The sequence below is a fragment of the Hyperolius riggenbachi genome, chromosome 1 (genome assembly GCF_040937935.1).
Source record: "Hyperolius riggenbachi isolate aHypRig1 chromosome 1, aHypRig1.pri, whole genome shotgun sequence".
In the NCBI taxonomy this organism is placed as follows: domain Eukaryota; kingdom Metazoa; phylum Chordata; class Amphibia; order Anura; family Hyperoliidae; genus Hyperolius; species Hyperolius riggenbachi.
This window is the reverse complement of record NC_090646.1, coordinates 500,688,547-500,713,978: the sequence shown is the minus strand read 5'-3', so window position 1 is coordinate 500,713,978 and position 25,432 is coordinate 500,688,547. Positions and strand designations below refer to the sequence as shown.

Here is a 25,432-nt window from a genome sequence, read left to right as displayed (position 1 = left end):
TAAGAAAACAGAAAAAATTCATTACTTCTCAGGTTTCAGCCATTATAGTTTTAAAATAATACATGCCTCCATAATTTAAACTCACGTATTGTATTTGCCCATATGTCCCGGTTATTACACCGTTAAAATTATGTCCCTATCACAATGTATGGCGACAATATTTTATTTGGAAGTAAAGGTGCATTTTTTCCGTTTTGCATCTATAACTATTTACAAGTTTAAAATAAAAAAAATTTAGAAATATTTCATCTTTACATTGATATTTAAAAAGTTTAGACCCTTAGGTAAATCTTTACATGTTTTTTTTTTTATTGTAATGTTTGTTTGGTTTTTTTTGTATTAAACATTTTATTTGGGTATTTTTGGGAGGGTGGAATGTAAGCCATAGTTTTATAATGTTAATGTGTCTTGAGTTTCATTTTTTTCACTTTTAGTTGTAGTTTTACTTTTTGGCCACAAGATGGCGGCCATGAGTTTGTTTACATGACGTCACTCTAAGCGTAACATACGCTTAGAGCGACGCATGGGGGACGTTACAGCCAGAAAAAGCGCAGCTTCCGAGAGAAGCTGACGCTTTTTCAGCGGGGGAGAGGAATCAGTGATCGGGCACCATAGCCCGATTCACTGATTGCCAGGCTAACGAACCGCAGCCGAGAGCGCGCGTGCACGCGTGCGATCGGCCGCGGGAGTGTACATGGCCTCCTGGGCGTAGCTAGTACGTCCAGGAGGCCAAAGTAGTTAAGGTAGAGATTAGATTGTGGGCCCCTTTGAGGGACAGTTAATAACAATACTATGAACTGTGTACAGTGCTACATAAATAATAATACTTATCTAAGAAGAGGTAGAGGCTTTCTACACTGTCATCTGGTCCCCCTCTGCTGAGCATGTGCCCCACAAAGAAATTTGACAAGGACTTGTTGGATTGAAGATCGAGTGCCGTGCTCCTTTTCAGGAATACAAGTACGGGTGTGCCTGCGCTGTAAGCCGGTGCTGCTTGAGCACAAGTGGCTCTGTGGTTCTGCACACCACAATAATGGTGATTCTGAGGCTTCCTCTATTGAATCATGTATTATTTATTGAAGTTAGCATGGTGCCAGATGCCTGCTATTTAAACCCAGTTTACTTTTTATAGCACAAGAGATCCCGTGTTGGTGAGAGGAATAAAAAAAAAAAACCCACATCATTATTTCCATTCAATGATATACCAGCTGCTTAGCTGTAATGTTAATTTTAGTAGTGTCTGAGTCACACACCTACAATAAGGGGAATAGCCGGCTGAGTCAGAGCATCTCATTTGCATGCTTGTCAATGACACAGAAAGTATTAAAAACTGAAGATTAGCACAAAGGCCAGGCACCCAACATTTTCAGAAGGAGGTTAGCTATATTAGCTTATGTATCCTTCTCACTTCAGGTTTCCTGTAAAGGACACCTCTATAGTGACATTTTGTTTTGTTATTCCCATTGTCCTTCATGTAATGTCAATTGGAAAAAAATAATTGGAATAGTTTATGTTGAGGGTTGAAAAAGTATTTAATTTATAAGGGAGAAATGCTCCAGAGGAAGCTGCTTAGGGTGAAACGGCCGTCAGGCAGCATCTGTGCCCTGAACCCACTGCCCGCTTGCATATCGAGCAGGTACACTGTTTATTCACAATTATATATCAGAATCATTTATTTCACCAAGCACGACAGAATCATGCCTGGAATTGGGTTTAACACATACAAAGCTCAGCAACTGCAGAGATACGGCAATAGTGCAATATACAACAGGCACACATGATAAAGCATTTAACAAGATAGTACAAGATAATGCTACAGTCTATGATGACAAGGCACATGAGGGCAGCCAGTACCCTTACAGACCCGGGCAGGCAGAGTGTCTGTGACAGGGCCAAGTCTATGAACCTAAAAAGGGGGGGGGAGGGGGGGCAGTGGAGGTATGTGGGTGGAGTTCAGGAGGTAGACGGCAGAAAGAGTTCTTGTGCCTTTTAGTCCTGGTGGGGATGACCCGGAATCTCTGACCCGAACAGACACTGGTATGTTCTTTATCAGTGTAACCTTGGACAATTAAATGAGCATTACAGGAGTTCTGACCTTGCCTCTTTTCATGTGATACAAAAAAGACTGTCATTTCACAGTACTGAGCACACTGTTTGCCTTCTGCTGGAAGCAGGCCTCTTATATGAGACACATTGATCACAGGTAGTGTCGGTTTCTACACTCTTTTGCCATTACTGCATAAAAGTCTAAGTCTGAGTTTCCACTTGTGCTGGCATGAGTCTGTGAGACGCTATGTCCGTACTTGTTGCATTGCGAGATCGCATCTGAATACCCCTAGCCATACCATGCACAGCTGTGGCAATTTGCATGCTTGATGCAGGTAAATGCTGCCAAATGTCCATTCTTTCCTTTCAGACAATTTTGAATGCAGTCTATTGATTTCAATGGGCTGTAATATTGCATCCAAATTCACTTGTGGTGAAATGGACAACAATTGCAATCGTGGAAACATATCCTTAAAGTGACACTGAAGCGAGAAAAAAAATTGTGATGTAATGAGTTGTATGTGTAGTACGGATAACAAATAGAACATTAGTAGCAAAGAAAAGGGCCTCATGTTTTTATTTTCAGTTATATAGCTTTTCTATTCTATAACATTCTCTAATATTTGCAGTTTACAAATTACACTCTGAGCCATATGCAATTAATTTTTTCACCTGAGTTATCTCCTAGGAGATAATTTTCATCTCCTCTTTAACCACTTCGCCGCCCGGGTACAGTATATCTACGCTCCTTTGGACTTCAGTTCCCCGCCCGGAGCGTAGATATACGCACCCGCTGCCCGCGCTCGCACGTGCGCATGCTCCCGCGATCGTGCACGCTGCAGCCCGCTCGTCCGGAGATCAATGAACGGGAAAATCCATTCCCGTTTGTTGATCTCTGCCCCCCAGCAATGATCGTCTGCTTCTATGACCTTCTTGCAAGCGTACTTCCTTCTGGCTGGATAGTGTAATGGTTAAGGGCTCTGCCTCTAACACAGGAGACCAGGGTTCGAATCTTGGCTCTGCCTGTTCAGTAAGCCACTGCCTGTTCAGTAAGCCAGCACCTATTCAGTAAGGAGTTCTTTGGGCGAGACTCCCTAACACTGCTGCTGCCTACTGAGTGCGCTCTAGTGGCTGCCTCGCAAGCGCTTTGAGTCCGACAGGAGAAAAGCGCTATACAAAAAAGGGATTTATAATTATAGTGGCTGGATAGTGTAATGGTTAAGGGCTCTGCCTCTGACACAGGAGACCAGGGTTCAAATCTCGGCTCTGCCTGTTCAGTAAAGCCAGCACCTATTTCAGTAAGGAGTTTCTCGGGCAAGTCTCCTTAACACTGCTACTGCCTACTGAGTGCGCTCTAGTGGCTACCTCACAAGCGCTTTGAGTCCGACAGGAGAAAGGCGCTATACAAATACTACCATTATTATTACGCTTGCAGGGCACATTTATAAACAATTACTGTGGCCATCTTGTGGCCAAAAAGTAAAACTACACCCAAAACCATTTTTCACATACAAATACATTAGTTTACAATATAAAATTAACTCCCACACTCCCCAATTGTTACCATTTTTGTTTTTAATAAAATAAATAAAATTACAATAAATAAAAAAAAAAAAAAAGCATAAATAGTTACCTTAGGGACTGAAATCTTTAAATATTTATATCAAGAGGGTATAACACTGTTACTTTATAAATTATGGCCTTGTAATTAGGGATGGACGCAAAACTGAAAAAAATGCACCTTTATTTGCAAATAAAATATTGGCGCCAAACATTGTGGTAGGGACATAATTTAAACGGTGTAATAACCGGGACAAATGGGCAAATAAGTTACATGGATTTTAATTACAGTAGCCTGTATTATTTAAAAACTATAATGGCCGAAAACTGAAAAATGTTTTTTTTTCAAAATGTTTTCCTATTTTCCCATTAAAACACATTTAGAATAAAATAATTCTTGGTATAATGTCCCACCTAAAGAAAGCCTAATTGGTGGCGAAAAAAACAAGATATAGTTCATTTCATTGCGGAGTAATGATAAAGTTATAGGCGAATGAATGTTAGGAGCGCTGAAAGGAGAAAATTGCTCGGATGCTAAAGGGGTAAAAACCCTCAGTGGTGAAGCGGTTAAAGTAAATTTTCTGCTTTTTACAACTGAAAAAAGTACCCGAAGGTTGGCTAAAAACGACTTTCAAATTTATTTTGAGTATTTCCTTGCTTGCTGGTGGCTTTAAAGACATTTTATGACAAGTTGTGAAACTATCACCTAGGAGAAAACTAAAGACAAAAAGTGAATTGCATATGGGCCTCTGTGTTTTAAATGAGGAAACAGAGCAGAGCTAATGACACTTTGATCTTCCTGGCAGTAAAACCTTAACAAAACAAGAAACAGTGAGAGACAGGTTGAAATAAGGGCTTCAGAAAACAGCACTTTAACCGACCCAAGTTGGGTCACAGAGCTCAGAGAAGCTCTTTGCTTAGATAACTATTGAAGTTTAACGGTTCCTGTACTTGAAACAATATGAGACTCATATCTATGCTACTATTCTATATCTTAGCTGTACAACACAAACAAATCATTATATCATACGTTTATTTTGACTTCAGACTCCCTTTAATAACACTGGCTAAGTACTGCTATTCAAGATCTAAACTTTTACTAAGAAAGTTGAACTTTTGCTTTGAGCTGTACAGATGGCACAGATAGCCTGACAGTGCTGTGTGGTTTATGTTTCCCTTAGTGGTGAAGAAGCTGAATGAGCTGTATAAATCTAGCGTGTCTTCTTGTCACTGCCTGAATGTACGACTCCAGAGGTTCTTCGCTGACAAACAGAAACTGATGGATCGAATCAACAGCATCACTGCTGAGAAGCTCATCTTCAGCTACACTGTGCAGATGGTAAGAACTCAGCAGCCATGCTTATATGAGCAGTACTTCTAGCATTAACTTTACTGCTTTAAGAATTCTGTATTCATCATTTCAACAATTACAGAAATTAAAAAGGTGCATTTAATATTGCAGTGTGCTGGCATAAACCCAGTGATCCCTTACGCATAGTTCCCCAACCCTATCCTCAAGGCCCACCAACAGTACATGTTTTGCAGGAAACCACAAACATGCACAGATGAGGTAATTCGTGTCTCAGCAGAGATGATTAACTACCTCTGGATTTCCACAAAACATGCACTGTTGGTGGGCCGTGAGGACAGGGTTGGGGAACACTGCCTTACAGTGTCTTGTATGTGTATCAGGCCAAGCGATTTCACATTCTGAGGTGTTGCATATAAATCCATACACATGTGTAGAACTAGCTCAGCTATTCCCATGACAAGATGCAGCATATCCTGCATGACAGCAGTATAACTACGGTATAGGGGAACAGCCCAGGGATATAACTACAGTTAAATGCAAATATAAAAACTAAAGTGGCGCCAGCAATATAATGCAGCTGCCTTTGGAGTACAATATGTCCCCACACAAGATACAATAATATAAACCGAACTCCAGGTGCTAGAATAATCTGCTTAATAATAATATATATTATTGAATGAATTATGACAATAGTAATTAGCCCAAGATTGTGCAAACAATACATCTTTATTGTATCTGTCTCCCCCACACACCATTGAGACTCTCACTGCAGTCAGTAATGGAGAGCAAGGCTGAAGGGATGTAGCACACCAGTAAATTGCTGAAGCCTAATTGTCAGAGCAATCACTTAAAGCTTAAAGTGTACCTGTGGCATTCAAAAGAAAGAGTTAGATACTTGCCTCAGTAAATACTTAGCAGCACCCCAGAAGCCCTTGTCGAATATATGTGTGAAGGGTCCCAGTGCTGGATCGGTGGAGTGAGGAAGGGAGGATGAGGAAAGCCTCTGGATTATGCAGAGGCTCCTCTCTACTGAGGTAAATATCTAACTTTTATAATCTCAGAGATACACTTTAACTCGGATGCTGCAACATGCGCCACACCTTTCCATCCACAGTGTCGGATCCCATTTTCAGCAAGGAGAGAGTGGATGGGGAATTGCGTTCCAATGTGAACAGAGGGGGTGAAGGCTTGCATTAAATCTGGGTTCTGCTTTAACAACTACTATGACAAATTTACCCGAAGTTTCCCAGAAGCTTGGTATAGTTCACTATGTGAACATTGATGAATTAACAAATGTGGCGGCTTGTGAGTACATGAGGCTATGCTCAGGTTAGAAACCAGTTTAGGTTGGGAAAGCATTCATCCACAGTTTCCAAATATATTTGTGTCAGGGAACGCTGGAGTTTGTTACTTACACTGGTAGGTACCTGGCAAACACCTCCTATTCAGAGGGGTACATGTTGAGAAACATTGCTATAAGATACAGCAAATTTCAGTGTGATTAAGTGAAGGGCCAGCATTAACTGTTGTCATCAGAAATAATTAAGTCAGTGGTAGAACATGGAACTGCTACAACTATAAGAGGTTACTAATCCTTGTTCTCGGCATTCCACTGCTGAGATCTCCCTTCAGTCGGGGGCACCTCTATCTACTTGGGGACACCTCTATACTTATTATTGAGGGTACTTCTGGCTACATAATGCTAAGGGGCACCTGTTGCTATCTATAACGGGCAAGGGAGAAGTGGCAGCTGGGACAACCAGCACACTTGGGGTGCAGTTCGGTGGGGGTTTGTAGGTTTATGGGGGGCAATGTCTAAGGTGCCAGGACATCTGTGCCTAATAGGCTCCTGTGAGGTAAATCCGAGCCAAGGTATAAAATCAATCTATAATTACGGTTAGAGGGTTCAGACTCCGCTATGCCGGATTTATATGATAGCAACGCTTTAAAGGCCAGACCTTTACTGAGTTAGCGATCATGCAAAAGGCAAGAACTGCACTAAAAATGGTCCGCCCGCTGTTTAGCAGGTGACCATTTTTGGTCACGGGTGGCGTTTAAGGCCAGGTGCAGGAGTTGGGTTATTAGTTGCCCGTAGGGGGGTATTAGTTGCCCAGCCGTGGAGGGTTTTCTGTGAGACTAGGGATAGGTTAGGTAAATGGTAAAATATCGGCAAATATTACTGATATTTCACTATATCAATAAAATTGTAGAATATCGGGAAATTTACCAATATTCTACTACAGCTATAAAATGATTTCTTAACCTTTTTCTTTTTTATTACTCCTGCGCCCAAATTAGCGCATGGCGTTTTAAAATGTATGCATCAGTGGAATTTATATCTCATGCATAGGACTACATGTCTGCCAGTGTTTAGGCTTTTCTGTCTCAAGTATGGCAAGTGCAATTTAGTCTGAGTGCCTTACATATAAAGATTAGTTCCAAAATAATACCAAATTGTCTAGACAATATACATTATTTTTATTTTGCTTTGTGCTGAATAACCTCCATAAATCCTTTCTATCTGTTTCCTGATAACCCAAATCCTCTGAGAGCCAATCTGAGTTTGACATGTGTCCGCAGGTGCAGTCAGCAGCTCTGGATGAAATGTTTCACCATCGTGAAGACTGTGTGCAGAGGTATCATAAAGCTCTGTTGCTGATGGATGGATTGCTGAGCTTTATGGCTGATCAGGGAGACATAGACAACATCAGCAAATGTGAGTTTACGCTTTATCATCTCCATTATTTCATCTTCTTCATCTCTTATGCCATGTGTTGAAAGTTCAGCTCAGATGTGCTCAGCCTCGGAGAAGGTACATGTGTGGATAGACAGCCTGGCCGAGTGCCTGAGTCCAGGAAAGTGATATGACATGAAGCTTAGGAGAGACATTGGCTGCTGTTGTGTTATGATTTCAAGGAATCATGTGGACATGTTTCTAGAAATGAAAATGATGCCACTTGCGACCAGGCCCATTATAAAGTGCTGAAAAGATAAACACAAGCTGTGAAAGCAGTGGCGTGTGACTCTTCCGTTTCAGAAATCTTCTACCGAGAAGCATTTTTTTATAGAGTATTACAGAGGGATAAAAGTCCCTTCACAAAATATAATAGCACATTAAAAATATTGATGTAAGAGTTTTGCTCCATCTGTTAGAAGTTTTAGAACTTTTCTTTAAAAATCTCTATCCCTTCCACTGAGATATGTTCTTAGAACTTGGAACAATGTGGCTTAGCTATTGGAGCAGATGTAAGATTTAATTATAATTTTGCTTGCCAAGAAAAGGACTGTGGGCTGCTACAACTCACCGGCATCACACTAGATGGGAGCAGGAAATCAAGTGCTGAATCATAGATGGTAGTTTTTACCTGTATGTACCATGATATTGGAATAAAGAGTTGATTATTGCAATCCAGCCAGTTGGTGTAGCGGAACATCCTTTTCAACTACCATCTATAATTTTGCTTGCTTGAAGGTGGTACTTGCAAAAGTGGTACTCAAAGAGGTTTTCCAAGATGATCCAGCACCGCTCTTTTACTAAAGTTTACTTTATCGGAACTTCAAAGAACATACAGTAAAAAGCTGTAAACCGCTCTTTTACAAAAGATTACTTTATTGGAACTTCAAAGAACATACAGTAAAAAGCTGTATAGTGGACACTATACAGCTTTTTACTGTATGTTCTTTGAAGTTCCAATAAAGTAAACTTTAGTAAAAGAGCGGTGCTGGATGATCTTGGAAAAGTTGGATGGTGAACCCAGTAGGTACACGGGTGGATCCGTAGCACGCCTATCCCCTGCATCACTTGAGTACTGTCTTCTATACCTTTTGGCGATTGTACTCAGTAGCTGATACCCCCTTTTCCCATGAGAAATCTTTACCTATTCTCAAATAGATCATCAGGGGGGTATGTATGGCTGATATTGTGTTGAAACCCCCTTGCACAATGTGATGTCAGGACCTAGGTCCTGACATCACACAGTGGGAGCCTTGTTGGATAGTGGGAAATAATGCCTGTTTAAAACTGCTAAGCAACCAGTATCTCCCGCTATGCATATGTATATCTATAAATCAACCTTTTAGCCTATCGCATTGTTAGGGGTTATGGCTATAGATAATGGCAGTTGGTGCTGTCTTTTTTTGTTTGTTTGTTTCATGTCTGCCAGTAGTAAAGATGACGTGCAGGCTCATTGTGTATCAAACAATATTAAAAATTACATGGTGAATATCAATCATTTATTGATCTCGCTTCTATTTTTTTTAATTTAACAATTTGCAATGTATTATTTTTTTTTCCTTCCCATTAATTTTCCTCTTTAAAAAGGAAAGGATTGGACAGCGAGTAGTACTATCCCTTTTTATTGCAGTCCCTCACTTTTTTGTCCTTAGGACTGCCAATTTTAAAATGAAGCCATAAAGTATCGTGAAGGTCCCAGGGAGAGGAAACAAGGGGAAATCTCCTCAGTGGAGACACAAACAGCAATAACCCATGCTCACTAACCTTATATTTTTACTTACAGCAGAGCGAGAGTCAAATTTATAGCTCAAAAGACATTAATGTGGTGGTTTTTTTTTTTTGTTTTTCAGGTAAATTCTGTATAGAACGCCGACTGTTTGCACTACAAGGCAGCATTTGTGCATAAGCCTGTGCCTCCTCTTTCTTCTAGTCACATCTATGGCTAAGGAAGAAGCACTTCAGACACTCTCAGCTGCTGGAAAGCTTCAAACTGTGTCTTATAAAGCGTCCTCCCTTTGTCAACGTATCTTACAGACCTTATCTCCTGGAAGATTGTGGCCAGACAAAACTCTACAGTATCCACTATTCTTCTCCAATGTTAGTCAATGGGATATCAGATGAAATTGCTACCACATCATTCAAATAAGACATCTTTCCTATTGGGGAGTATAGGCAACACAACGGAGTTATTATTCAGAAGGAGATTATAGCTACCTGTGAATTGTAGCAGAATATTACAGCCAATTTTACAACAGAGAATTGACTAGCTGCTCAGGAGTAGAAGACGCATTATACAGTTGGAATTGGACCTGAATACGGGTCGCTTGCCAGAGTTTATTTCCTTTTCTGCCCCCATATAATCTGCTAATCGTCAGCTGGTTCTGAACGATCGTGGTGCAGAGGAGTCTTCAAATTTGTGTGTAAATAGCCAGCACCTTGACTTCCTGCAGACATCACTTTAAATGTTTCTTTTGCACAATTCCAGATTAGTAAAAGTACTGGTTAGTGTTCTCGGTTGCATCTATGTCCTGTTCTCATTTCCTGAGCACCCATTTCAGGAACGACGCTGGGAGCATCCTCCAACTACTTGGCAAGGCTTGGAATGACAAAATATTTGCACAGAACGGAACCCCTCACGTAGACTTTGTATGATCCCAGCCACCAAATAGAATTATATCTGGGATTCCCATCTTAATGCGTAATTGCTAAAAAGGTTAATGCCCTGTCTTAGGGTCTCGTCTGAGTTCTTGTTTAAATCTTGTAACGTTTAGAAAAACTTTGAAAGCTTGCAAGCAGTAAAGCTATCTTGACCTGTGAACTTTCTTTAAAAAGTCATGCAAAAAATGCTTGTGTACAAGCAGATGTTTCCTTTGGATACAGTGCAGTATTGATTATTTTGCTGCATGTTCTGTTGCACTTTATTGATAACAAGGAATGACTTAATCCAAAATGGAGGTTATTTTTCATCAGCAAAGCCAGTGCATAAAGATGGGCTGCTCTTTCAGAGACTCAGCGTAAGGCTTAGTGCCACGTACAATGATTACTATCAGCCAAAATAACTTTTCTGGTCTCTTTTGTACTACACTACCGGTGTACATATGTCAGTGTACATAAATATATATGTATATAATGTAGATTTTCCTGGACCTTAAATAACAGTGCGTGTGGCTGCCCCATATTTGCCGCTGCTTCGTCTTCCTATCGACAGAAAATTTCATCACATTTTGTCAATGGTGTGTACGCCTGGAATGCATTCATTTAATGGAAGCTGCCATTTGTTTTTGTGTGCTCATGGACTTGTCTGATATCAATCCTAGAAGGATTTTTTTTTAAGTTTGTACGGCATTTTATTTTTGGCTTTTTGAATTTTTGCCACGTCAGAGGACCCATCTACCATAGTGTATACATTTCAAATCAATACTTCCCTGCAGATTCATAAAAGACTTGAGATCTTGTTTATGAAGAAGTCAGGAGGCAATATCGAACCCAAATACCGGCATGGACAGAATGCAATATTCAAATGGTGGCAGCGGTGGGATCTGAATGGAACTCTGTAATAAGGACTCTGCTAAGATCCAGAAGTATTACGCCATAACTCATAGTTTACAGGTGTCCTTTTTTTTAGCAGTTGATCATATTCAGATAAAAAGGCAGTTTAACGTTCCCAGTAAAGGTAATGTCATCTAGTCATAGCCGTGTCTGGTATTTTAAGATCACCGCAAACTATGCTAAGTTACGTAGTATTTTTTGTGGTGTTACCTCATTTGGGGGACATGGGGTCATCAGGACCCAAATCATAAGCATTTGCTTAATGCAGTGTGTAGCTATGATCTCTATGCGCTGGCCATATTGTGTACCTTTTATCACGAGCTACTCATTTGAACAGTCTGTGCAATGCTTTAGGAACATGTAGAGTTTACAACTGATAAGCGCAACAAAGCAATGGAGATTTATATCCTAATTACCTTAAGGCTGAAAAATGTCTGCTGCTTAACCATAAGAATTGGAGATGGTTGTGCTTAGCATGTGAAATGAAGGTTGAAAGGTAAGTAGATCTTTTGTCTTAGCAAAAAACAAAAACCACCACCTATATGGCCAGCATCCATGTTTAATTTACAACCACTTGAGTAGCATGATCGTGCACCACTGCTTATACACTTTTGTATCTCAATACTTGAAATTTTATTTAATATTTTGGTCAATAAGCATTAAACCCTTTGAACCTGAAAGAGACTCAACAGTGGTTCAGCTTTCCAGGAGCAAAGCCCATTTTCTCTCAGAAAGAGAAAACACAGTATCAGGCCACGAGGGTTATGTAGCGTTATTTTATTTGCCATTACTTGGGTTGCATTTTTTTATCTTGTTTTTATGTTGTATGTAAGATTTTTTTGCAGGTTTGGTATTTATTGTGTGCTAGCCAAAAATTGAAAAAAACTCAAATACCCAAAAAAGGGTTTAAAAAAAAAAGTGTCCTTTAAACTCTTTTGCTATGAAACAGAGTACTGCATATGGAGGAAAGCGATATTCTGTATGAAAGCTTTTGATCCTTACATTTTATAAAGGATAATCAATGTTTAGTTTGCTTTATTGTGTGGTGTGTGAGTTTCCCTAATCGGAATTGCTGTATGTATTATTTTTTTAATGCTAATGAAATCAGTGCAGGGCATTGTGCTAGCCTTTGTGGCAATCAGCTACTGATTAGATTATAGGTGCCCATTTACTGTTGTGTAGTCCACAGCTGGTCTCCTTACAGGTTTCCCTAAAGACTCTGCTGGACAGAGTCTTCCTTTTAATTTTTCCTGGTGATTTTAAGCTCGTTTCCATAGATGTTTTCTACTTTTGTAGAGGTGCCCACTAACGTTACAATTTCTATCGAAGAATCACCCAAATGTGATCAGAAATAAAATGTTGTAATACATTGATTATTTCACCACCAACAATCCAATCTATCATCCATTACAAGTGATTAGAAAAAAAACGTTTTTCCGAACAACCAAATAGTCATTGAACAATCACTTTTAGAATTGTTTACAGTCGATTTGGAACATCGAGGTTTATTTTCAGACAATCCGACCGCATTTAACTAATTGCTTGGGTGATCCTTTGTTGAAAATGTTATCATTAGTGGACACCTTAAAGCAGGGGTCTCAAACTCAATTTACCTGGGGGCCGCAGGAGGCAAAGTCAAGATGAGGCTGAGCCGCTTAAGGGAATCAATCAATCAGCAGCTCCCGCGCGCACCACATCCCCCCCCCGTCCCTTGCATTGATTTTTATTTCAAAATCAAATTCACACTGAAGCAAACTATTTTGCCTTTTTTACCTTATAGTTCGCTTCAGTGCTCCCATTACAAGTAATCTGCCGCGTCCCCGCCGCAAAGTGAGGGCTGCAGAGCCCCCAAATCGCCCGGGGGGGGGGGGGGGGGCAATTCACCGGCATTTCCTGGAAGGGGCAGAGCTTTCACCTTCACAGAGAGGGGCGGGCAGAGGCGGCGATGGGCCGCGATTGACGTCAGGAGGGGCAGAGATGAAAGCTCTGCCCCTTCCAGGAAATGCCGGCGGATTGCCCCCCCCCCCCCCCCCCCCCCGGGTGATTTGGGGGCTCTGCAGCCCTCGTTTAGCAGCGGGGATGCGGCGGATTACTTGGGAGCACTGAAGCGAACTATAAGTAAGCTTTTGCCGGCGAGGGCCACAAAATATTGTATCGAGGGCCGCAAATGGCCCGCAGGCCGCGAGTTTTAGACCCCTGCCTTAAAGAGTAGAAAACTCAAACAAACAATCTCTCCATCTATGTCTCTATGCCACCTTTCAGTTGGTGGTATTGATCCACTTGCTGGGCCTGACAGGGGAAATAGCCTTAAGGTATGAAAGCCACAAGCTTGACCTGACATTCACCACCTAATATAGTTCTGGATCTTCAGATTTTTAGTGCCTCGGGGTGCTGTAGACCTATGCGCATAAATGAATTGGTTTATGACACGCTATTCCAATCAGCTGTACTTCACACCTCCAGTGCAGCAGGCACGGCAGCTGGAAAGTAGGGGTGGTAGTAGTGGTGGTAGGTGAGTACATGCTGAATCATGAAAATTTTGTATGCAGCTTGGAAATGGACCAATTGAATTCCACACTGAAAGCATTAGATTGGTAAATTTTCAAGATGAACATGCTTAATTTGCATAATATTGCATCAACTTGGAATTATTTGCATTTCATTTACTATCCCTACTGAAGAGGAGGCAGACTGTGAGGAACAAATGAAATGTTATTTTACATTTTATTAAAATGAACTTGTTCATACAGAACTTTTATTTTGTAAGGAAGGACATATACAAGTCAAAGGAGTGACAACATGGACTAGCCTTATATTGCAGGTCTTTTCTGCTCTCTGTATTTGTGCTTATCTGGTTTTGAAATTCCCTGACTTTCATAAGGACAACAGGATGTAATTTGCTACATTATCTATCTACTGTACTTGGTTACACTAAGGTAATGTTAGAATAAGGATTATGTAGTCCAAGTTTATGGGTCTTTCTTACTTAAAGCGGATCCGAGATGAAAAACTAACTATAACAAGTAACTTGTCTATATATCTTATCTAAAGTTTAGATAGACAGCACATCTAGCTGCAAACAGCTTTAATAGAAAATGATTATTTCTTCCTGTGATACAACAGCTGCCATGTTGTTTGTAAACATTACACAGAGGCAGGCTTATCTGTATCTTGAGCAAAAAAAAACCTAATCCCCCCTCCTCCTCCCCTCTGCCTCTGAAATCTCTGGCTACGGTAGTAATACCTCCCCCTCCTCCTGCCCAGACTGAGCTCCCATGAGCCCTTGCTACTGTCTGAAAGTGCCTTGGCTCTCTGAAACCTGTGGGCGTGATTTGTTTAGTTTATAGGGAATTAGAGTATTAAAATAAAAACAAAAAAGTATTTGGCTTGAGGAATGCCCTATAAACAATAGGAAAGGAACACAATTATGCAATGAGTAAAAGTTCATCTTGGATCCACTTTAAGCCTCCCCCACACTACGCGACATTTAGTTTGGTAAAAACATTAATTCAAGCAAAAATCTATTGAAGTGAAAATGCACTTATTTACATATTTATATTTACTCTAGGCTCCATCCACCCTTTCACCACTGCTGTGGAAGTGGCTATCCCACTGTCAGGTGACATGCCCAGCCTGCCCATCCTACCACTTGCTATCCCCACCACCATTGTAATGAAATAGAAGGTGGTGCCAAAGAGCTGTAACAACCAGGCATGCCAGATTGTTTCCTTATGTGCCGCTTGCAATTATGCCATTGTGCACACATGTAGAGAGATGGTGACAAGTTCCAAAAGGAGAGGACCAAATAGAAGCTTGAGTATGGGTAGGCAAGGATCTAATCACAGAGGGCAGTTCATTTCCACTTTATAGTGTGTTCTCAGTCTCTTTGGTAATACAAATTGATTGAAGAAAGATCAAGAAAGGTAGTCATTGGAAGTGGGAGAGCAATAAGGGGGAGGGGAGAGACAGGAACCATAGGTGATTAGTGGCTGCATGGCTTAATTTCTTTGAGTGGTACAAAACTAGCAGTGGCAGTGTTCCAGCCAATAGTTTCTGCTAAAATATGATCAGTATGGAAAGGATATTCCCTAGTCAGTTGCTCACAAGGTCGAGCACACAGCTAATAGCTTGGAGTGGTCTTTACTCCCCTTCCCTGACTCAATTCCAGAAGTCATCTCAGATCTTTAGTCCGCAGTTTATGGGGAACATTGCAGAGGAAGGCTGTGTACCTGTTACTAGCAACACTCCGATAGTCTAAATTATTGAACTGGATTGACCAGAAAGGATGCCAGCACTAGCAGGTCTTGTTATCACTCATTTGATTTGTTTCGGTTTTTAATCTTACAACACATAAGTCTGATTCAGGCTTAATTTATTGTACCAAATTTGTGCTTCTGCAAATTCATGAACCATTGTTGTAAACCACGCTCCCATTTTTCCATATTAACAAAACTGGTGTTGAATAAGGCTCGATTCCCACTTGTAAAGCTTGTGCTTCCACTTGGTACTTTTAACTTCCTTAGTGGTAAGCCCGAGTCAGGCTCGGGCTGGAAATCCGCAGCTCAGAGCGGTAACACAGCGCTGGATCCATGGGAGATGAGTAATGTGCAGGGCTGTCTCAGATCTCTCTAGCGGTATGATTTTTAGGGTCTAAAAGCTTGTGAAAAAATTGCAACGCTTTTAGGCAAAATCTGGAAGTAATCATACTGCTAGGGAGGTTAATGGATCAGTTGCATCTACTGCAATGCAAAGTTACAACAGCCTGCATTTTTCCAGATTGCAGATGCATTTCCCATAGAGACCAGTTGAGTATGAGCCAAACGGATTGTCGCAAGTGGGAAACGAGCCTACCTCAGTACCCACTGGACAGGGGAACAGCAGTTCATGTGTGATTGAGCACAACTTTCTCTACCCACCCCCCTGTAAGCAAGTGCTACCAGAGTGTGATGTCACTACTCTGACAGTGCCTTGAACCAGGCATTTCATAGCTGCTTATCATATAGAGTTGGAAGCCCTACCCCTTTCTCTGATATTTCTGTTTGTAGATGAAAGAAAGACATTGCATACAGCATAATATCAAGTCTACCTATAAAATGTAGGATCATCCATGTATGTATGTCCTTTAGTTTATATCTGAGGCAGGAGTTGAATGGGCTGTCATTTGAGCCAAAATAAGTTGGCTGGCCCTATGACCTCAGAGTTAGGAACGATCAAAGATATGCAAATTCTTATAAGTTAATGCAAATTTTTATGCAAATATATGCTGCTTGAAAATGGACCAATTCCATTTAAACCTGGGTTTAAATTGATTGGTCCATTTTCAAACTGCATATATTTTCATAAAAAATTGCATAATTTCAGGAGAATTTGCTTCGCATTGATCATTCCTACTCAGAGTGTGTTACTAATAGCTGAAGTCTAATGGCAGCTGATTGCACACGGGAAGGTGATATTAGCAGTAGTAGTTCCAGCATATTTTTTCATAACTGAGTGGAAATGTTTCTAATATGTAAGTCTTAGTGATAGTGGTTGGAAGAGTCTGAAGTGGGGTGTCTGTTTAGTTATAAAATGAATGCAATTGATAAGAGTTTGAGATAAGCGTGTGTTCATATATTATTTTCTTCCATTTTGTTTTGTGTGTTGCATTTTTCATTTGTTTGTATGACTCAGAAAGAAAATGTAAATAAAAAAATGATCAAAATGTTTATCTGTGTTTGTAAAAACTATTTTATTTGTCATGTACTTCCATGGAGAAAAAAAAATGTCCCCTTTCAATCAACTATAGATTAATGCAAAGATTTTGCATACACAAAAACTTTAGCACCTTCAATACTATGCAACTCTGTGCGCACAAATTATGCCCATTGGCCATGGGATATATTACCATAAGCAACACCAAAAAAAAGGCACAGCCATACAGGGCCAATATCTAATATTAATCCATAGTAACTCAGGCATTTCGAGAAACAACATATCTTTATTAAACATAAGCTTAGATCTATTAAAAAACAAACCATCACAGATCTCCCAGAATATACAGACTGTAATCGCTATGCTCCCCGCTGTATTTCATAATACATACATAAGTTCATAAATCATCCCTCTGGGACAAGCAGGCATACAGTGAAAGTACAATCACAAACTAGTATAATCGCAGAAAAATTGTCGCTCTTAACCTGGGCCGATTTGCTTAATTTTTTTTTGTTACATGCAGCTAGCACTTTGCTAGCTGCTTGTAACATCCGATCGCCGCCGCCGATTTGCCGCGCCACCTCCCCCCCCCCCCCCTCCAGACCCCTTGTGCAGCCTGGCCAATCAGGGCCAGGCAGCGCTGAGGGGTGGATTGGGATTCCCTCTGACGTCCCGACGTCCATGACGTCATCCCGCCCCGTCGCCATGGCGACCGGGGAAGCCCCCTTGATACGGGAATTAGACCGGCAAGGGGGTTAAAGAGACTCCGAGCAGTAACAAAAATCAAAATCTGAACTTGCCTGGGGCTTCCTCCAGCCCACCGTAGGTTGGGAGGTCCCTTGGCATCCATCTGGCTCGTCTCCCAGGCCTTAGTCAGAAATGGCTCCCGGCGACACTGGGCCCGAGTGTCGGGCTCCTTCTTCCTGAAAGGTAACGTCAGTCGTCACCACGTCACAGTACTGTCACACCGGCCGCCGTGATGACGACTGACGTCAACTTTCAGGAAGAAAGAGCCCGACACTCAGACCCAGTGTCGCGGGGAGCCATTTCTGACCAGGGCCTGGGAGAAAAGCTAGATGGACGCCAAGGGACCTCCCGACCTACGGTGGGCTGGAGAAAGCCTAAGGTAAGTTCAGATTTTGATTTTTGTTACTACTCGAAGTCCCTTTAAATATTCCTCTAGATGTGAATACTCCCTACCCATGTAATAAACACTAAAGGCAGCCATACGCTGGTCGATTGCCACCAGATCGACCAGCAGATAGATCCCTCTGTGATCGAATCTGATCAAAGGAGGGATCTATTGGCTGCCTACACTGCAAACAGATTTTGAATCAATTTCACTATGAAATCGATTCACAATCTGTGGAGCTACCACTGCCACCGCTCTCAGCATACATTACCTGATCCAGCCGGCACGAGTCCCCTGGTCTCTGCTGTCTCATTTCTGCTCTGGGCTTCAGCTTCACTTTACTTCCTGTCGGGGGAAGTTTTAAACAGTAGAGGGTGCTCTACTGTTAAAACTTCCCCCGACAGGAACTAAGTGAAACCAGCCAGAGCCCAGCATGGAGATGGGACAGTGGGTACACGCGCCGGCAGAACAGGTAATGTATTACCGCTAGCAGCGGTCGTCAGACATTCGAACGCCACTATCCATACACTGCAGACCCGCTGGCGAGCGAGCAAAATTTTCCTTGCGGACAGATCGACGGGATCGATTTTGGACAGAAATCTGTCAGCGTTTGTGCATTAATTTCACAGCAGATTCGATCAGTGATCGAATCTGCTGTCTATCGGCGTGAAATCGAATAAGTGTATGGGCACCTTAAGACACTAGATTATTTGGGGCTTTAGATTCAAGAGTTTACTTTCTGTTTCTTGAACCACTCACAGAAGCTGAGAGACGCAACAATTTGTGGCTGTGCCGTCCACCAAATGGTGGATAACTGCCATGGTTACAAGGAAATATGTGTATCTTGTGACATGTCCAAAAAGTCACAGGCTGCAGACTTGATTGGAAAAGTAAATTATAATAAAGTTACGAAACTTGTATATCAGCTATGTATTTTATATCATTTTTAAAGGAATATGGAGTAGCACTTTAACATGAAACTTCAGCACTGTTGAACAATGCATATTTTTCAATGTTGTACAAGCCCATGGTATGCAAAAAATTAATTTCAACTTTGCACCCAACTATGATCTAAAATTGCTAGGAATTTCCAGCTTCCTGTATTTACAACTATTTTGAACTATTTTTGGTATAGAAAAAATTTCCATCTTCTGGTATGAGTAATTTTGCTATACAGAGCAGACAGCAGATCATTAACCAACCTTGATACAGTCTTCAGGTTTACAGAGATAATACTTGTAATGTTTAGTGCCATCTTGAAGACAATTGCTTTTTTTTTTCCCTTAAAAAGCGGACTTGAACTCAGAACTTCTTCTCTACACTACAACATAAGCAACAGCATAATAACCTTAAAGAGAACCCGAGGTGTGTTTAAAGAATGTTATCTGCATACAGAGGCTGGATCTGCCTATACAGCCCAGCCTCTGTTGCTATCCCAAACCCCACTAAGGTCCCCCTGCACTCTGCAATCCCCCATAAATCACAGCCGTGCTGTGAGGCTCTGTTTACATCTGTAGTGTCAGTCTCAGCTGCTCCCCCGCCTCCTGCATAGCTCCAGTCCCTGCCCCCGTCCCTTCCCTCCAATCAGTAGGGAGGGAAGGGATGCAGGCGGGGACTGGAGTTCTGCAGGAGGCGGGGAGAGCAGCAGACTGACACTATAGAGATAAACACAGCCAGCTCTGACAAGCTGTTTGTCAGCAGCGTGGCTGTGATTTATGAGGGATTGCAGAGTGCAGGGGGACCTTAGTGGGGTTTGGGACAGCAACAGAGGCTGGACTGTGTAGGCAGATCCAGCCTCTGTATGCAGATAATATTCTTCAAACCCACCTCGGGTTCTCTTTAAAAGAAAACATTTTTGATGCAGCTGATCGAAATCCTGCAGTGTGTCTACTTCCTTCTTTCATGGAAGCAGACATAGGGTTAACATCCTGTTATCTGCTGTGTCGGCACACGAATCTCAGCAGAGCAGGGAGATCAAATTACTCTTGTGATTAGTCACAGATGAGGGGGAATTAGACAGGCTAAACTCTCTAAATACATACAGGGTGCATTTCTTGGCTTGCGGATTGGAAGGATTGGTCAAATCAGGACTACAGAGCATTAATGGATCTAATTAAACTAAGTGAGGAAACTGTCCAGGGAGATGACAATGATCTCTTTGGATATACTGTTCCCAACAAAACTGTGAGTGAACAGATTAACCAACAATTTAAGCCTAGATCGGCCTCGTTCCCTCCCTTCTCCCTATGTCCCAGTGTCCACACGTTTGTCTCGCTTGTTGAGAGGGACATTCGGAATTTATGGATAGCCAAGAACCAAACTCCCAACTTGTCTGATGGGGAAAATCGCGCACTTTTGGAGTTGCGCGAAAATAAACATTATCATTAAACCTTCGGACAAGGGGGGGAACGTGGTGGTCATGAGGGTGGAGCAATATGTGTTTATGTGCCAAAAAATTCTCGGCAATAGGGAATGGTATCGGAGGGTCTCCGCGTCGAGGGTCATCACCAACCAGCGCGTGCTGTTTGACCTCATTGACACCGCCATTGGCCAGGGTGTCATTACGGCAGAGGTTGGATCCACTCTTAAAGTTGAGAACCCAACCATACCTACGTTTTATGCCCTACCTAAGGTGCACAAGAATCTTAATAGACCACCGGGACGACCCATTGTTTCGGGCAATGGGTCATTAACCGAACGCATAAGTGTGTACGTGGATAAGCATCTGCAGCCACATGTCCATCGACTACCTTCGTATGTTCGTGACACCCTGCACCTCTTGGGAATTCTTGAGGGGTTGCAGTTGCCCGCTGGTTCGTTGTTGGTGACCCTTGACGTGGAGGCTCTCTATTCCAGTATCCCACAGGAGAGGGGGGTGGAGGCGGTAGGTAAATTCCTCTCAGAAATGGAGATTGGGGAGATGCTCCACAACCGATTCATTCTTGACTTACTTACATTTATTTTACAAAATAATGTGTTTGTGTTTGATGGCGTCTATTACCTCCAGGTGCAGGGGGCCGCGATGGGGACTACCTGTGCCCCTTCCCTGGCGAACCTGTACCTGGGGGATTGGGAGCGCCATCTTTTTGGCAGTGATGCCCTCGTTGTGTACCTGTGCCACATTGTGGCGTGGCACAGGTACATAGACGATGTGCTTATGTTTTGGACGGGTGGCATAGATCTTTTGAATGATTTTGTGGTCACACTGAATCACAATAGTTGGAACTTGAAGTTCACCATGGATCACAGTGCACACTCTCTGCCTTTTTTGGATCTCATGATCAGTGTCGGGTCGGATGGCTCTCTGTCAACCAATCTGTATCGCAAACCCACTGCGTCAAATGCTTACCTTCATGCTAATAGTGCTCATCCTATCCACACGATCCGTGGGATTCCCACGGGTCAATATCTGAGGGCACGACGAAACTGTAGTGATGAAGCCACTTTTGAAAAGGAGGCTAAATCACTGCGTTCGCGTTTTAAAGAAAGAGGCTATAAGGACCGTTGGTTAAAAAAGGCCTATAAACGAGCAAAGATGTCGGACCGTAAGACCCTTCTGACTAAGAAGAGTAAAGAGACCTCCAGTAGTAATACACGCCTAATTACTCGGTATAATGATCAAAACAGGGAGGTTGACGAGATACTCCGCCGACACTGGCATGTGCTGACAAATGATAGAGTGGTAAGAGAGTTTGTATCACCGGTTCCACAGGTGACCTTTAAACGGAGTAAAACATTGCGAAATTATGTTACATCTAGTCATTTTTGGGGCAAAGATGGCCCCCAGAAACACTGCACGGTCACGGGTACTTATAGCTGTGGGGGGTGTGTCTATTGTCGCTATCTACAAATTGGGAAGACTATAACATTGCCCAATGGGCGACAATGGAAATTAAGACATTTTGTCAACTGTAACACTGTGGGTGTGATTTACCTTATGTACTGCAGATGTGGAAGCTTTTACATTGGAAAGACATCCAGAGCTTTTAAGGAGAGGATCAAAAATCACGTAGGTGACGTTGCTAATTGCAACTTTAAATCCCCAATTTCTAGACACGTTCATTTGGAGCATAGAGGTGACCCGAGTTTTATTAGATTTATAGGCCTAGATAGGGTCCATGCTCACCCTAGAGGTGGCGACATCGACAAAGCCCTCCTACAGCTTGAGTCCCGTTGGATCTTTGATCTTAAGGCTACTGAGCCCAAGGGCCTTAATGACAGTATTAACTATCGGGTTTTTTTGCCCATGTAGATTTTGCTGGTTCTGGGCTGGTGTTCCTGGAGTTCTGGAGTGGCCTTTGCTCTGGTGCTCCCCCTCCTGGCCCCTCTCCCCCGTTCGTGCGTTTCTACATCTGAGCCCCCTAGTTGTGGGCCCCCCCATCCCATCCTGTTGGATACTTTTTCCTCTCCACATGTGGCAAATTTCGCTATATGGTCATTTATATATACATGGGGGATATTCCTACTCCATGTGGTTACTATTAACCCCCTTTTTTTGCAGGGACGGATCTCTCCTCATTTCTCTCTCATTACTGTTTATATATATATACGTTATGTGGCATGATGCACTGCAGTTCATCTGTGTGCATATACCCATGACGCTAGTTTCTCTGTTTAATAATTTTGTGATAGTAGCACTGTTTTTGGTGCGTTTATTTTGTTTTGGTTTTCATTTTCATTTTTTTATTTTTCATTTGTATAGTAGGGTTTGTTGTTGATTTACATTTACATGGGCTGCGTGTGGCTGCGCTGTCCGCTGCGGCTTATTGCCCCGTTCTTTCGTCCTCTCCACCTGGTGGCCATTCCTGGCGTCGTTCATCCGCGTCGGTTGGCGCCGCTGTGTGGCGCGCATTGGCTGGAGCGCTCTGCGCTCCATTTGCCATCCCTGACGTCACCCATCCGCGCCATTCGGCGCTGCTGTGTGACGCTTACTGGTTGGGGCGCTCTGCGCTCCATCTGCTGGCCGCACATGCGCCCACGCTTCTGGTGGGCGTGTGGGGAGGATGACTGTGGACGGGGGGTGGGCCTGGGGGCGGGCCGCGCAGTCGCATTCAGCATTTATGGACGCCGCTATGGCGTCCATTAAGTTCACACGCTGTCTGCCTTTGAAAAGGCCGCTAGATGCGGCGAAACATGTCAGGCTCCTCCTGACAGCGTTCATCCTCCTCACTCCCACATCTCCTCCATCTACCTCGTGGGCCTTATGGACATTTACAAATAGGCCACCAGACTCAGTCTGTCAGCACAAGGGAAGCTCAGCATGCACCAGCATTACCTCATGGACGATTCTGCCAGTGGAACTTGGTAACTATGAGAAGGTCTCTATCCTGAGCACATACACGCTTGTTTGGCTGTACCTGCCCTGCGATTGGGGGACTATTCACTGCATTTGCCGCATGTGCTCATACTTGTGTGGATTTTCAAGTTTTGCTTTATCCATCCATGTTCTGTGAGTGACGGACTGCCTGTCCATACAGATCCCTGCTTGTCATCAGGCTGCTTTATTGGTCACCAACTTTGCATGTTACCATCTTACCTAGACGGCATTCATCTGCTTCAAGCTATACTGTGCTCTTGTGTTTTTATATGCCTGTCTGGATGCTGCTATTGAACTTGCTTCCTTGTGCCTATTACACACTTCAGGAACATTGTCCATGTGCCTTGTTCACATATGCTGGCCTTGATTGTCCATTATATGTTGGAACTGATTTTTTCTGGCCTTCTTGGGGACTGCAGCCCCTGAGGTTATGTGGAGTTTGTGAGGAGTTATTTTATGGGGTTATTAGATATTTATAGGGTATTGGGATTTTTTCATGTTGTGTCATATTTATAATATATGAATAAAAAGTTTTTGTCCTTTTCATGCACCCAAGAGCCAATTCTCATTTTCTATTTTTGCACCATATTATTATGTTGGCATGTGCATGAGGAGGATATTTGTTGCATTTTTTATATTTTTGGTACTATCATTTTTATTTTTCATTTTTCATTATATCCCTATTTGACGCTGCCCTATAATATTGAGGCATTTGTTACATCTTGGCTTTACTTCTGTCCTGTGCAAGAGATCAGGTCCACTCTAACTAAATTTTGAGTTTTACTTTAAAGAGACCTTGTAGTAAATCCATTCTACACATCCACTACTATATCCTGAAATAAACCTGTTTACGTAAAGTACTGCTGCAGGTTTTCATAAGATTTGCCAGTAGCATGGTCAGATCTGTACCTCAGCCTCTTGGCAAACTTCCTCCTCTGGTATCCGTTTCTTTGAAGTTTGGATTTTTTACAGAGATTTCTGCAAATATTGTGCAGCCTGCAGAGTTGCTTTGCACATTAGATTAACTGTCTCCCTTCTGATGTCTTGTGTTTGCTCTAGTAAATGATATTTTATAACCTACCAATTTCAAAACTAACTACTCTGAGGGCTCGTTCATACTAGGGGCGTTTGACCTTTTTTCAAGCACAGGCGATTTTTAAAAATCACCCACAAAACGCTTGTGGAATGAATTTCTGAGAAGGTTCAGATCAGCGAGGTTCGTGCGCTGTGCGTTTAGCAAAGCGGTGTCTGTACCATTTTTGGGACGTTTTTACTACAATGGAAGGTATAGGAAGAGCGATAAACACTCACAAAACAGCTTTATGCAGCGATTACATTCGCGGTTTTGTTAATGCGTTTTCCAGGTCAAAGAGTTCACTTCCTGACTTGCGTCGGAGTGATTCTTAAAACCGCTCTAGCAAAGCGCTTAGAAAAGCGTTGTTTTTTTTTAAAGTGTACAGTGGAGTGCTGGGGGGGGGGGGGGGGGGGCTGGGAAACTCTTGCATTGTTAGGTGTGAATGAGACCTAAATCAATGGCCCTAAGCCTAACCATGTCCACAGAGAGGCAAACAAGGATACAGCACACACTTTTTTTTTCCCCCAGGACTGCTCTCATAATATATGGGGGAGCTTGAAGAAGAAGCCTTATGCTGGACATACACTGACCGGTTTTGTGCCGGTATCGAGCCAGCGGCTTATCGCTGGCATGTCACCTTTTTTCAGGTGCACTCAGGCTCCCTGAAGACGTCTGAAGCCTCCTTCGGCCGGATAAAGCAGTATTTGACTAATTTAGTCAAATACTGCTACCGGGCGAGCCAGCATTGGAACGAGGGGACCAGGAGAGGAGCCGGAAGGCTCTATAGGACCCAGAGCCTTCCCTCTCCTTGGGTAAATATCTGTCTCATTTTTTAAAATGCAGTTTCCATTCACTTTAATCACGTTATCAACACTACAGTATATTCACATCCTTTTGACCAGTTTTCAGAGGACATAAATATTAGCCTATAGTGCCAAGAGCACAGTGCACATACTAACTAGCACAGACCGGTCATCTCCCCTGGCAGCATTAATGGGACTAATCATGGAATCCCA

The 25,432-nt window shown here is 42.4% G+C and overlaps 1 protein-coding gene across 2 annotated transcripts in view; it reads left to right on the top strand.

Annotated features, from left to right (window-relative positions):
• Positions 1 to 13,020, top strand: part of ULK1 (unc-51 like autophagy activating kinase 1) — a 116,258-nt gene extending 103,238 nt beyond the window's left edge. For both annotated transcript variants that reach the window (XM_068243450.1, XM_068243449.1), the window contains exons 26-28: positions 4,788 to 4,945; positions 7,499 to 7,634; positions 9,503 to 13,020. In XM_068243450.1, coding sequence (XP_068099551.1) covers positions 4,788 to 4,945; positions 7,499 to 7,634; positions 9,503 to 9,558 — 350 coding nt within the window. In that variant the 3' untranslated portion in view covers positions 9,559 to 13,020. The remainder of the gene's footprint in view (positions 1 to 4,787; positions 4,946 to 7,498; positions 7,635 to 9,502) is intronic.
• Positions 13,021 to 25,432: the final 12,412 nt, after the last annotated feature.